Raw genomic sequence first — 14,641 nt, forward strand, 5'->3', positions numbered from 1 at the left:
AGCTGAAGAGCTGGTATGAATGCATGATCACAGAGTGACAACAGGCCTTCAATAAAATCACATACTGTCCCCAGTACCAGCTGCTCTAGTTAACTTTCAGGGCTCTTTTCAAGAACCGGATGAGATGGCTGTGTGAATGCCTTGGAAACATGAGCTACACAATTTATACAAGAGGTGAAATAATTCAATCTTCTTAAGCTGAAATACATTTGGAAACCCACTTCCAAACCGAAGGCTCTAATTTCTCAAAGGAATTCAGTGATTCCCTGTATGCTGAAATTAGAAAAAAAATATGGATTATAAACACAAGACATGTTGAGGATACAATTGGAAGAGGTTCTCCTTATGTGCTTCCCTCTGTCAAAAATAACTAACTAGCAAAAATTATTATATATAAGATAGGCTAAACAAGAAGGCCCTACTGTATAACACAGGGAACTGTTGTCAGTATCCTAAACATAATGGAAAAGAATATGAAAAAGAAGGTGTATATGTGTATCAATACAGAGAATCTTTCTGCTGTACAGCAGAAATTAACACACAATTGCAAATCAACTAGTGAAAGTCACTCAGTCATGTCTGACTCTTTGCGACCCCATGGACTATATACAGTCCATGGAATTCTCCAGGCCAGAATACTGGAGTGGATCGCCTTTCCCTTCTCCAGGGGATCTTCCCAACCCAGGGATCGAACCAGGGTCTCCTGTACTGCAGATGGATTCAATTAGATTCAACTAGGAAATCAACTAGACTTCAATACAATAAACTTTCAAAGTAACTAAATAAATAGCTGAATGAATAAATAAATAAATGCATTCATACATACATATGTATGTTCATAAATCTGAAAAAAACCATCCCAGGAGGTTTCATGCCTGCTCTCTATGGGAGTATGCTATTGACCTACCCCATTATATCACTCTCCTGCCCTTGAGAAATGAGTCACTAAATTGTTTGTATGATACACATTTGTATGATACCCCACACTGTCCAAGGTGCTTTTGCTGACATTGGCTCTATAAGTCATACTGGAAATGGCAGAAAAGGTTATCTTACTAAGCTCAAGAACAATCTGCATATAAAATGGTTGACTCTGAACTATAGATTACACTAGGGGCTCTTTGCTCCTTACACAGGAGAGCTGAGAGAGACCAGAAAGAGAGTTGAATTTCAAATATGTTTTGTGAGTGAGAAAAATAACAAAACCTGAGTAGGCAAACAGAAGGCAGCCCATATATTGATACTTTCTTTTATAGATGGCTAGACTGTTAGGCAAGTACTCCAGACTTGCTGCCTGCACCAATCTGTTTATTAGGCTCCAGCAGCCTGAAGGAACAGTTCAGTTCAGTTCAGTTGCTCAGTCGTGTCCAACTCTTTGTGACCCCATGAATCGCAGCATGCCAGACCTCCCTGTCCATCACCAACTCCCGGTGTCCACACAAACCCATGTCCATCAAGTTGACGATGCCATCCAACCACTTCATCCTGTGTTGTCCCCTTCTCCTCCTGCCCTCAATCTTTCCCAGCATCAGGGTCTTTTCAAATGAGTCAGCTCTTCACATCAGGTGGCCAAAGTGTTGGAGTTTCAGCTTCAACATCAGTCCTTCCAATGAACACCCAGGACTGATCTCCTTCAGGATGGACTGGTTGGATCTCCTTGCAGTTCAAGGGACTCTCAAGAGTCTTCTCCAACACCACAGTTCAAAAGCATCAATTCTTCAGGGCTCAGCCTTCTTTATAGTCCAACTCTCACATCCATACATGACTACTGGAAAAACCATAGCCTTGACTAGATGGACCTTTGTTGGCAAAGAAATGTCTCTGCTTTTTAATATGCTGTCTAGCTTGGTCATAACTTTTCTTCCAAGGAGTAAGCATCTTTTAATTTCATTGCTGCAATCGCCATCTGCAGTGATTTTGGAGCCCAGAAAAATAAAGTCAGCCACTGTTTCCCCCTCTATTTGCCATGAAGTGATGGGACCAGATGCCATCATCTTAGTTTTCTGAATGTTGAGCTTTAAGCCAACATTTTCACTCTCCTCTTTCACGTTCATCAAGAGGCTCTTTAGTTCTTCTTCGCTTTCTGCCATAAGGGTGGTGTCATCTGCGTATCTGAGGTTACTGATATTTCTCCTGGACAGAGGCTTCTTTTTTTTGGTTAAATAAGACATGACTTTTCTCAAGTCAGATCCTTGAGAAACACACTTGCTCATGACCAACAAAAATTGAGTAACTTTCTCCTGGGGCATTACCCCAGAGGAGGGATAGAGCCTTTGATAGAGGTTGCTTAAATGCTGTAGGTCACCTTGGTTCACTTCAGGCTCCCTAGAAGAGATGGACACAGGCAACCCTGAGGGACCTGGGGAGCTCACAGCACTAGCAGTGGGTCAGCATCTGCTGAATCAGAATTGAGCTAACACTCAGCTCTCACCTAAGGGGGCACTATGAATGCCTCTTTATGGCTCTTTAGCTTTAGTTTCCTTATCCTTGTAGCCACCTTCTGCTGCCTTCTGAAGATGATGAAACTGAGTCCCACAGGAGGGACATGATTTATCCAAAGGCACCCAGATAGTTAAATGCAGAAACAGAATTCAGGATCAGTGCTTTTTCATTTATGAATTTGCACTTAATGTTCATGCTCCTAGATCTCAACCTTCTCAGTTTCAAAACTCTTCAATTATTGGGCCCCAAAGAGGAGAGTGAAAAAGTTGGCTTAAAGGTCAACATTCAGAAAACTAAGATCATGGTATCCGGTCCCATCACTTAATGGCAAATAGATGGGGAAACAGTGGAAACAGTGGGTGACTTTATTTTTGGGGGCTCCAAAATCACTACAGATGGTGACTGCAGCCATGAAATTAAAAGACATTTACTCCTTGGAAGAAAAGTTATGACCAAGCTAGACAGCATATTAAAAAGTGGGACATTACTTTGCCAACAAAGGTCCGTTTTGTCAAGGCTATGGTTTTTCCAGTAGTCATGTATGGATGAGAACTGGACTATAAAGAAGGCTGAGCAGCAAAGAATTGATGCTTTTGAATTGTGGTGTTGGAGAACACTCTTGAGAGTCCCTTGGACTGCAAGGAGATCCAACCAGTCCATCCTAAAGGAGATCAGTCCTGGGTGTTCATTGGAAGGACTGATGTGGAAGCTGAAACTCCAACACTTTGGCCACCTGATGTGAAGAGCTGACTCATTTGAAAAGACCCTGATGCTGGGAGGGATTGGGGGTAGGAGGAGATAGGGATGACGACAGAGGGTGAGATGGTTGGATGGCATTACCGAGTCAATGGACATGAGTTTGGGTAAACTCCAGGAGTTGGTGATGGATTGGGAGGCCTGGTGTGCTGCAGTACATGGGGTCACAAAGAGTCAGACACAACTGAGCAACTGAACTGAATTGAACTTGGTGGAGAAAAGATTCCATGGATCATTTAAGTAAGTGGCAGCATCAAATTCTACTGCTGGGTAGGGAACACGGACACAAAAGGAAAAGTGAACACCTGAATATAATCAATCTGATTGAAGGGAACGTTCCAGGGCTCTATTGCTAGCTCTTGCAGAAACTACTTATCAATGAGATAAATGATGCTCCTTTTGATTGTGCAAATCAATTTGCATTAGAGCTTTATTCAATACAATGAATAAGGCATTGATTTACTAATTTATTCATTAATGATAAAGTTTCTGGCAAGACTAATCCCAGAATCTTTCAACCCTTCCTTCTTTTATGTTCAAACACTTCTGTTCATTTAAATTTCTCTATTATTTTTCTTTCTTCTCATTTTATTCCCTGTGAGATGAACCTAGACATTAAAGAGATTATCTTGACTATAGAAATGGGGAAATTGGAACACACAGGTGTTAGAGATTGCTTAATAAAGAGGAAGTTAGGACTCCATGCCACTCATCCATATCTTCCATTTAGCCAACTCTGTCAAATCTAAATAAGCAACACAGAGGCAGAATATCCTGCTGGTCAGGATAAGGTATTATTTACTTATTTGGCTGCACCATGTGGCATATGGGATCCTAATTCCCTGTCCAGGGATTGAACCCACACCCTCTGGACTAGAATCAGAGAGTCTCAACCACTGGACTGCCAAGGATGCCCTCAGGATAAGTTACTATTCTTATTATGTAGAACCATACTGCCTAAATCTTGTTTATTTATAAAGGAATTTACCTGTAAGTAATATCAAAGATTTCATTTTTGTTTGTGAGCAAAACTCCTAAAGGACATTCATAAAACAGAAAAGACACAGAGCAAATGGGCAGAAAGAAGTACTCATTTTTAGTAAGATGTATAAAAAGTCTTTCCTGCAGGCCTCGGTCTATATATCTATGAAACTGGCACAATAATTATGTTTTTCACAGGACTCAAGAGTCTGGAAAACTAAAATAGTTCAGAAGGTGATTTACATCACCTTGTCTTTAGCACATTGTGCAGACATAATTGAAACAAAACTGAAGAGGGCAGCTAATATTTACTGGGCATTGTAAGTGCCAGGTACATATTATAGCCGCCAGCCCTATGAAGTAGGAACTATTTTTATTCTCATATAGATGAGGAAGCTGAAGCAGTGAGAGGTGAGGTAAACTTGTCCAAAGTTGCCAAGCCTAGTAGCCTAGTTCTTCCATTGGAGACGCCATGCTTATGGGCATAGGAGAGGCTTCCTTTGTTTCTCTAAGAGGTGGTTTTGTGGTTTGCACAGGGCTAAAGCGGAAGACCCTGATGCTGGGAGGGATTGGGGCAGGAGGAGAAGGGGACGACAGAGGATGAGATGGCTGGATGGCATCACCAACTTGATGGACATGGGTTTGGGTAAACTCTGGGAGTTGGTGATGGACAGGGGGCCTGGCGTGCTGCGATTCATGGGGTCGCAGAGTCGGACACGACTGAGTGACTGAACTGAACTGAACGCGGACATACCGTTCTGAAATCCTCTTCGAACTTGAAAGCCCCGCCTCCCGTGGCACAGAGCGTGGTGTGCAGGCTGGAGAAGTTCTTCTCGCTGCCCATCTGGATGAACTTGTGCATTGCACAGCTGGGGAAGCGGATGAAGTGCAGGTTCCCCTTCCGCCCACACATGGTCAAGTTTTTCAGTTCCAGGTGGACGTCTCGGATCCCGGTTTTCCCATAAGCTGTGTTAGAAGTCAAATACTTCCTGATGCTCTTTAGGTTCTCCACCTCCTCCTGCTCTTCTTCAGCTGTAATATCCTTCGGCTCAAAGTAGACCAATTTAACCAGCGTCCCACCGATATCCATGCCGAACCACGGGAACGCTAGGGGACAGAAAGAGTGACCATGAATTCTGTACATTCAAGAAACAGTCAATAATGAAACGCAGTGGTGTCGCATATGTATGTGCATTTACCATTAAATTTACCAGAATTCTACTCTAGGTGCCTAAAAGAAGAGACAGGCGAGGTGAAATACCCTCTTTAAAATGGTGCCCGTGATTCTGCTTTCATCCCACTCAAGAGTTGGACTCAGAATTGACTATGAGATAAGAATAGGATTCTCTAAGGCAGTCAATGGCCGCTTGCTTCTCAGGGCTCCAGAATGTCACCAAATGGAGTGCAATTTCAATACTTAGAGATACATATTTTGCATACACTCTGGCTCCCAAAAGCTATTTTATCAGAATTTCAGGGAAAGAAACAATGATCTGACACCAGAGGAAATGCTGCTATGCTATCTGTATGTACCAAGAGATGGTATGTTGACCCCTAAGCCTCATGCTCTCTTCCCAGAGCACTCTTGGATGATAATTATCACAGTATACAATTTTTGCCTTCACGAGCTGACTTTTATACAATGTGACTCCACTGCTTCACTCAACAGAATAAACAGGAAGGAGAAAGGAGAGACAGTGGGTTATAAGAGCTGAGGGGCAGACATGATGATTCCGATGGCAACAGGCCTCTCAAAAGAACAGATCGAATTACAACTCATTCCTTTCTTTTCTAAGGAAGAGATTCTCTCTCCATCTCCAGGTGCCCACCCAGAAGTCCTCACCTCAGCCCCGTGTCTCCTCCCCCATCGATTCTGATTTAATTCTTGGGGAGGACCTAGGCATGAGTATTTTTTTAAGTTCCCCAGATGTTCCAGTTTGCAGGCTTGCAAACTGCTGAACTACAAGAACCATGACCACCGATGGTCAAGCCTACAAATACCAGGTATACAACACAGAGGCATGTTTTGTGTAATATTTTAATACATAAATATATGTTTATATTTAATAAAATGCTGGAGAGGCTTACCTATGACAAAATGAATTTCCATAGTAATTATTTTTATTGTTATTGTGAGGAAAGGGCTGAGCTCCCTGAACAGGCTGAGTTTATTTAGAGGCAACCTGGAAAATTAATACTGGACTGTTGAATGCTTTGTAGTAAGCACAGGGCAAACCCAAATGGGAATCTGAAATTTGGAGATCCCTTTTCATCTTCCTCAGTAGACTGTATGGGCTAAATCTGAATCTTACAGTAAAAGTGAGTTTACATTCTAAATCAACTATACTGAGATCTCGGAGAAGGCAACGGCACCCCACTCCAGTACTCTTGCCTGGAAAATCCCATGGACGGAGGAGCCTGGTAGGCTGAAGTCCATGGGGTCGCACAGAGTCAGACACGACTGAGCGACTTCACTTTCACGCATTGGAGAAGGAAATGGCAACCCACTCCAGTGTTCTTGCCTGGAGAATCCCAGGGATGGGGGAGCCTGGTGGGTTGCCGTCTATGGGGTTGCACAGAGTCGGACACGACTGAAGCGACTTAGCAGCAGCAGCATACTCAGATCTAAACTAAAAACACCAAAACTGAGTTTAAAGACTCAAGAAGTTAAAGTGGCTTCTTTCAAAAAGCTTATTTCATTCAGCCCTAGACAACAGCCACTTGAGCCCTGGTCAAATTGTGCACATTATGCCTAGAGATTACACGGCCAGCAACAGAACTAGGACTTAGAGGAAGTCTTCTTTCTAGGCAGCCCCACTATTTAGCCCTCTCCATCAGTACACTGGGAAGGGAGGAGGAAGGAGTACATAGGAGGAAGCCATTCCTGCCTAGAATCTTCTCTCCTGTGCTTGCCTGTTGTCATTTGAGTTCTGATCCAAGCCAGCTCCTCCACACTTGGTAAGCAGTAACTCTAATGGTAAATCCCAAACTCCCTAGAAGATTGAGAATAGCAGGGACTTCCCTGGTTGGTTCAGTGGCTAAGACTGTGCTCCCAATGCAGGGGGCCCGGGTTCAATCCCAGTTCGGGGAACTAGATCCCATATGCTGCAACTAAGAGTTCTCATATGCCATAACTAAAGATCCTGTGTGCCTCAGTGAAGGTCAAAGATCCCTCATGCCACAGCTAAGACCTGGTGCAGCTATATAAATATTTTTTTTTTTTCTCAAAAACATATTAAGAGAAGCAAATTCTGGTAACAAGACTGTTAACAAATGTCCTCTTATCTTTGCAGAAGTTTGCAAAGCAAATCCCACACAGCTCAGTGTAGACTGGGAAGCTTGCCTATCCTAGCAGGAGAGAGCAGAAACCTGGGAACCATTCATCCCTAGCTCACAGATGATGTTCTTGGTCCATTCTCGAAAAATCACTGTCAGCACGGCCCACAGTGTGCATGCATGAGTGCTCAGTCACTTCGGTTGTGTCCAACTCTTTGCGATCCCAGGGACTGCAGCCCACCAGGCTCCTCTGTCCATGGGATTCTCCAGGCAAGAATACTGGAGTGGGTTGCCATTCCCTCCTCCAGGAGACCTTCCCGACCCAGGATTGAACCCATGTCTCTTACGTCTACCTGCACTGGCACAAGGGTTCTTTACCACTAGCGCCACCTGGGAAGCCCAACCCACAGTGTAATAGGTTGAGTCCCAGTTCAGGATTTTGAACAACTGCTTCTCAGAAGCAGCAGCCAGTAACTAGCTCACACTAACTTCCTTCACCTCTCTGGATCACAATTTCCTTATCTGCGAAAGGAGTGGACTGTGTAAGAATGGCCTCTAGCCCCCTCCCTCCCATAAACTTCCCAAGGATTTTTTTTTTTTTTTTTAAGAAACACATATACAAAAATCACAACCAGCCACAATCAAATAGGCCAACCAGAGCCCTAGTTTTAAACCCCACTGAAATATACTGTAGTATGTCAACAGTGTCCAGTTATGCAATCGAGGTTGCAGGTATAATCCATTCTTGTCCACGTAGGAAAGACACCTACTACTGAATAGGATGGGAGAAGTGTATTCTGGAACACTGCTAAGGATAACCATTTTTGACAGACTCTGCCAACATCTATTAAAAGCACACATACATTTTAAAATGCAGTTAATTCCTCTCTCGGACCATATTTTTTAAAGGACTAGTATTTGAGGATGGGTATAAAGAAGTTTACTGCACCCCTTCTTGTTGACTAGTCACCAAGTCATGTCCAGCTCTTTCACAACCCCATGGGCTGAACCTAGCAAGGCTCCTCTGTCCATGGGATTCTGCAGGCAAGAATACTGGAGTGGATTGCCATTTCCTTCTGCAGGAGATCTTGCTGACCTGGAGATCAAACCCATGTCTCCTGCACTGCAGGCAGATTCTTTAACACTGAGCTACCTGGGAAGCCCACTGCATCCCTTACAGTGGCCAAATGTAAGAAAAACAAAAAAGCAAGATCAAAACAAATTGGAAGCAACATACATGCCCTTTAACAGAGAAACTTCAATAAAGCATGACTTTCCAAACCATGGGATATTAGGCAGACATTAGAAAGAATGAATGAGATCTATACTAGAGATACCCCCAATCTTCTACAGATGAGAAAAACAAGAGATACCTAGCAGTGTAAATAACTTATTAACTCCATCTGGTTTGGAAAAAAAAAAAAACGAAGGGAGAAAGGAAAAGAGGAAGGAGGAACGAAGGACAGTGGGCAGGCAGGTGGAAGGCAGACCCCAAGTGTTTATGATTATATGAGCCCACAGGAAGGTAGAGAAGGCCACCCCTTCGGGTTGTTTATATTGTCGGAGGATGGTGGGATAAGTAGATTGTATAGGTAGAGGCTAGAAGTCAGAGAAAAGCATGAGAAAATTCTATACTTAGAAATTTCAGTACGTGAAGAAGTAAAATAAGAATTCAGTGATAATGGAAAATAAGACAGCTTAGTGCAGAATGGACAGAACAAGTTGTATGTAACCCAGAAAAGCCCCTGTGGCCTGTATATGGTTGGCTGTTGTTAATTTAAGTACAGGCAACTGAAAAGAGGTCTCCCTTTTTAAAATGTGTCTAGGGACAGCTAAGCATTTTATAAATTATTTATAATTCCAGTTTCTTCTTCCTGCGTCACCTCCTCCATTTCAAAGCTTTTGTTAGCAGCTCAGCAAAACAGTGGGGGAAAGTGTAGAGTTTTGAAAATTCAGTTAAATGGCATATGAGCAGTTTGGGTTAAGGTAAAAGGGAATAAGGATTGGAAAACTATAGTTTAAATGGCAATATAAATTGCTTTCACTTACTGTATTCATTCCTTACCTTCATAAAAAATTAAATGCCCTTCTATTTACATTTTAATGCTTTTATAGGACACTATATTTTAAATGTTCAGTTTTATTTATCTTCCTGATATCAAGGGCTACCTAAATGATAGTTCCCATATACAAGCTGTGGTTGGAGACAGAAGAGAAAGGGAAAAAAGAAATCCGAATGCAGCCACCATCCATGACTCATGTTTTCTTTAATCCAGGGTATGCAGATGTTTTGATAAATTTAGCTGAACCACTGATAAGAATCTCTTCTGTGTTTGCCAGAAGTGATGCTCCTTCTAGATACAGAATATCTGCACTCACTCTTTACTCTTCCCTTTTAAACCCAGATGCTTTTTTTTTTTTTTAGTTCAGAAGCCTCTAGATCAAGAGGACCCACATCTAGAGTTGATGTTGAAATAACTTTGTTTCACCTCCTAATTTAGTGCCAACTGTGCATCACCTAGGCTCTTTGACTGGGTGGGACTGTGGGGTTCTCTCCTTTGGGGAGGAGATGAGTATTTCACGTGGAGGAAGGAGAGTGAGCCAAATACCTGGGAACCAGAAGCACACCTTGTGGTGGTCACTGGTGCTGCTGGCCCCTTCCCTCCTGGACTGAGTTTCTTTCCCCACTCTTTGTTAATAGATTGTCAAGCAAACTAATAAATAGGTGGGAAAGAAGTTTGAGGATTGTGTAATCAACAGAAAAGAGACTTTTCAAGTACTTTGGAAGATATTTTTATACTATGTGAGTACCGATTATGCTCAAGTTGCCTAGGGACTTCTGCAAGTTAAAAACACCACCAATAACAACTTTAATTTAGATCCAAGTATGTAATACAAACTGTATTTCTTTACAAATTTCCTCAGTGCTAGCCACCCCCTCACTGTGTCTCAATTTGACTGACAGCATAATGAAATTCTCTGCTAATGTATTCACGGAAGCATTGAACTTTAAGAGGTGGAAGGGATCTTTGGTCAAATTCAACACTTTGTTTACAGATAACAAAATCGAGGTTTGGAAAGATCAAGGGATTACCCAAGGTTGATCACAGTAGGTAACAGAAACTATTTTCAGTTTCATGAGCCCACATATTCCCCATTTCGCTAGGCTGGTCTGAGTTGAGTTGTCAGTCACAGACAGAATGATTGTAGGCAGGTTTTTCTCGAGCCATTTACTAACCTGTAAGATGAAGTAGACTAACTAACTAACTAACAGAACTAAGGTTCTGTTAAATTCTTACATTTCATCATCCCAATTACACATATACAAAGTCCTCCAAAAGCATAGCTTTAACAGCATAAAATATAAGAGTTGAAAACCTAAGAACTATTTAAGGACCTGGAAGAAAATGGTAAATGTAAAATTTAATAAAAGGGTTTCCATAACATTGTGAAGAAACCCATAATTATTGTACACAGAGCAGTCTGCTAAACATTAAATACTCTACGCAAAGAAACTTGAGTCATGGTTTCTTTTAAATTAATGCATACCAGATTTCTTGAAATTTTAGTCACACTGCAACCCACTCCAGTATTCTTGCCTAGAGAATCCCCATGGACAGAGGAACCTGGCAAGCTACAGTCCATGGGGTTGCAAAGAGTCGGACATGACTGAGCGACTAAGCACAGCACAGCACAGCACAAAGGTATCAGAACACAAGCACTTCCAGAGTAGGAATGGGAATATAAATGGTTGGAATCCTTCCTCTGGGCTATTTGGAAATATATACTAAAAAGCACCAGATTCCTATGCCCTTTGATACACTGGTTCCGCTTTACCCTATAGAAATAGTTATGCATGCATTCAAAAATTTATCTTAAAAATCATTGTTTTACTACTACTACTGAGGAAATGAATTTCATGTCCAAAAATAAAAGGTTGGTTATAGACAATTATCCATTAATACAAAGGAACAATATATCACCATCAAAATAATTTTGTAAGATAGCAATTAATGCGGAGAAGGCAATGGCACCCCACTCCAGTACTCCTGCCTGGAAAATCCCATGGATGGAGGAGCCTGGAAGGCTGCAGTCCATGGAGTCGCTGAGGGTCGGGCATGACTGAGCGACTTCACTTTCCCTTTTCACTTTCATGCATTGGAGAAGGAAACGGCAACCCACTCCAGTGTTCTTGCCTGGAGAATCCCAGGGACGGGGGAGCCTGGTGCGCTGCAACCCATGGGGTCGCACAGAGTCGGACACGACTAAAGTGACTTAGCAGTAGCAGCAGCAGCAATTAATGACATGAGGAGAATGTTCATTATATATTATTAGGTGAAAAGTGCGGGTGGTTAGTGGTACATTTTGTATGATTACAGTTTTGTGTAAAAATTAAACAGTTACTTGTTCCCAGAAAACAAGACTAGAAACTTCAGGCCAAAATGTTAACAGGCATTATGGATAGTGTGTGCTAAGTCACTTCAGTCCTTTCCAACTCTGCAACCCTATGGACCACAGCCCACCAGGCTCCTCTGTCTGAATACTGGAGTGGGTTGCTGTGCCCTCCTCCAGGGGATCTTCCTGACCCAGGGATCAAATCCACATCTCTCATGCCTACCTGCACTGGCAGGCAGGTTCTTTACCACTAGCACCATGTGGGAAGCCCATTAGAGTGGGCTTATGGTTTTTTTCTTCTGGCTTTGCTGATAGGATGTTTTTCAATTTTTACAATCAATATGTTTAATCTTCATAAGCAGAGTTATTTTATAATTCTCAATCAAAAACTTCTCTGTAATGATGCAAAAGCTAAAAAAAAATGTTTTAATTTCACCTCAATGAACAGAGAGCAGGTCTGTGGTCTTGCTCATGAAAAAGTGTGCCTTCATTTCCTCATCTCAACAATTTGGGTTACTCATCTCAACAATTGCTTTCTCAAGCAATATTCTGCTCATGTCAAGCCTGTTACCAAAATCTAAGATAGCACTATAAAGAGCGTGTGATATATATATACACACACAATGGAATACTACTCAGTCAAAATAAAAGAATTAAATGTTGCTATTTGCCACAACATGGATGGACTTGGAAGGTATTCTGCTTAGTGAAATAACTAAACCAGAGAAAGACAAATACTGTATGCTATCCCTTATATAGGGAATCTAAAAAATAAAACAAAGTAGTAAATATAACGAAAAAGAAACAGACTCACAGATATAGAGCACAAACTAGTGGTTACCAGTGGGGAGAGAGGGGCAAGAAAGGGGTAGGAGAGTAGAGGTACAAACCATTAGGTACAGTAAGTTGCAAGGACATACTGTACAACACAGGGAATATAACCAATATTTTGTAGTAACTATAAAAAGGAATGATGCTAAAGCTGAAACTCCAGTACTTTGGCCACCTCATGCGAAGAGTTGACTCATTGGAAAAGACTCTGATGCTGGGAGGGATTGGAGGCAGGAGGAAAAGGGGACGACAGAGGATGAGATGGCTGGATGGCATCACCGACTCGATGGACGTGAGTTTGAGTGAACTCTGGGAGTTGGTGATGGACAGGGAGGCCTGGCGTGCTGCGATTCATGGGGTCACAAACAGTCGGACATGACAGAGCGACTGATCTGATCTGATCTGATCTGATAAATGGACTATAACCTTTAAAATTTGTGAATCACTATATTGTACACCTTTAACTTACATAATATTGTACAGCAACTATATTTCAATTTAAAAGGTTGGAAAAAAAAAAAAAAGAGGGACTTCCTTGGCTGTCCAGTGGCTAAGACTTCACATTCCAACACAGGGTGTGCAGGTTCCTTCCCTGGTTGGGGAGCTAAAATCCCACGTAACTTGCAGTCAAAAAACCAAAACATAAACAACAGCAGCAATAGTGTAACAAAATCAATAAAGACTTTAAAAATGGTCCACATTAAAAAAAAAAAAACAAAAAAACATTTAAAAAAAGAAAAGGAATGACAGGGGAAGCCTGACACTCAAGAGCAGAGTTGTTTAGCTAGTTAGATGCTTGACATCACCAGGGCTCTTTCAGGCAGGAAGGGACCTGATTTCCCTCACTGTTGGCAAGGCACACCCTTGACAGCCTGAATGTTAAACTTGGAATTCAGAACACACTTAAGAAAGCACAGGGATGTTTGTGGGAATGGATCACCATGGCAAAGGGCCCACGTCGCTGTGTGATAATAGCCCTTCTTCTACTGACAAGCCTCAGATGCCCATCAATTTTCTCCCTCTCCCAGACAGGTGGGAAAGAACCAAAAGGCCGATCATATTCTCATATGCAAAAGGGGAACAGAATAGTGAGAACAGTCCTTTCAGAGAATAATCCTTTCAGAACTCCCAAGGCAAGTAGAAGTATTACCACAAGTCACCAGAACTAACTTCTGGATTTCACCACCTCTGCCATACAGGCTCCAGTTAACTGTTAGGCACCAAAGGTTCCATGCCTACCATATTTTAAACAATCACAAAAAAATCAGAAGAAAATATGAATTTTCATGTCAAAGGAAATGCTGTCATACATAACAACACATCCAACTTTACAGCAACAGTCGTAAAAGGCCTTTTTTTTTTAAATGGAGCAAGAGGCCCATAAAGTCAAGAGTGCCTGAGATCCATGAGAGTGAGACTCTGTTTATATTCTGCTCTGTGCCAACCCCAGGTTAGAAGTGACGTGAAACCCAATCAGGGTCTACTTTGCATGTGCAATTTGAACCGCAGCTCTGTGATTTTCTTACAACTGTATTTCCCGAAAGCAACTCCCATTTTAGTATTTTATGCAACTAAATTTTAAAGTCAAATGTTTCAATTATCTTTAGTTTTAAAAACTGATTGTGTAGGGACTTTCCTAGTGGTTCAGTGGCTGGGACTCTCCTCTCCCACAGCAGGGGGCTTGGATTCGATCCCTGGTTGGGGAGCTAGACTAAATATCCTGCATGCGAAGATCAAAGATGCAGGGGGCTGCAACTATGATCTGGTGCAGCCAGATAAATAAAGAAAGAAAAATAAATATTAAAAAAAACCCAAACAACAACAACAAAAACCTTGACTGCCATCAACAACATTTCTCAAATTTGCCTCATCATAAAAAACATCCAAGGCACTTGTTAAAAATACAGACTCCTAGGCCTTTGCCTGGAGAGTCCAGAGCAGGGGGACTAGAGACAATGTT

General features: G+C 42.0%; 1 protein-coding gene across 6 annotated transcripts in view; it reads right to left on the reverse strand.

Moving 5' to 3' along the window:
• The window catches only part of PANK1 (pantothenate kinase 1), a 104,330-nt gene that overhangs the window by 20,197 nt on the left and 69,492 nt on the right, over window positions 1-14,641 (reverse strand). For all 6 annotated transcript variants that reach the window (XM_070780450.1, XM_070780451.1, XM_070780448.1 and 3 more), the window contains one exon: window positions 4,934-5,286. In XM_070780450.1, coding sequence (XP_070636551.1) covers window positions 4,934-5,269 — 336 coding nt within the window. In that variant the 5' untranslated portion in view covers window positions 5,270-5,286. The remainder of the gene's footprint in view (window positions 1-4,933; window positions 5,287-14,641) is intronic.

This window comes from Bos indicus, chromosome 26 (genome assembly GCF_029378745.1).
Source record: "Bos indicus isolate NIAB-ARS_2022 breed Sahiwal x Tharparkar chromosome 26, NIAB-ARS_B.indTharparkar_mat_pri_1.0, whole genome shotgun sequence".
NCBI classification, from domain to species: Eukaryota; Metazoa; Chordata; class Mammalia; order Artiodactyla; family Bovidae; genus Bos; species Bos indicus.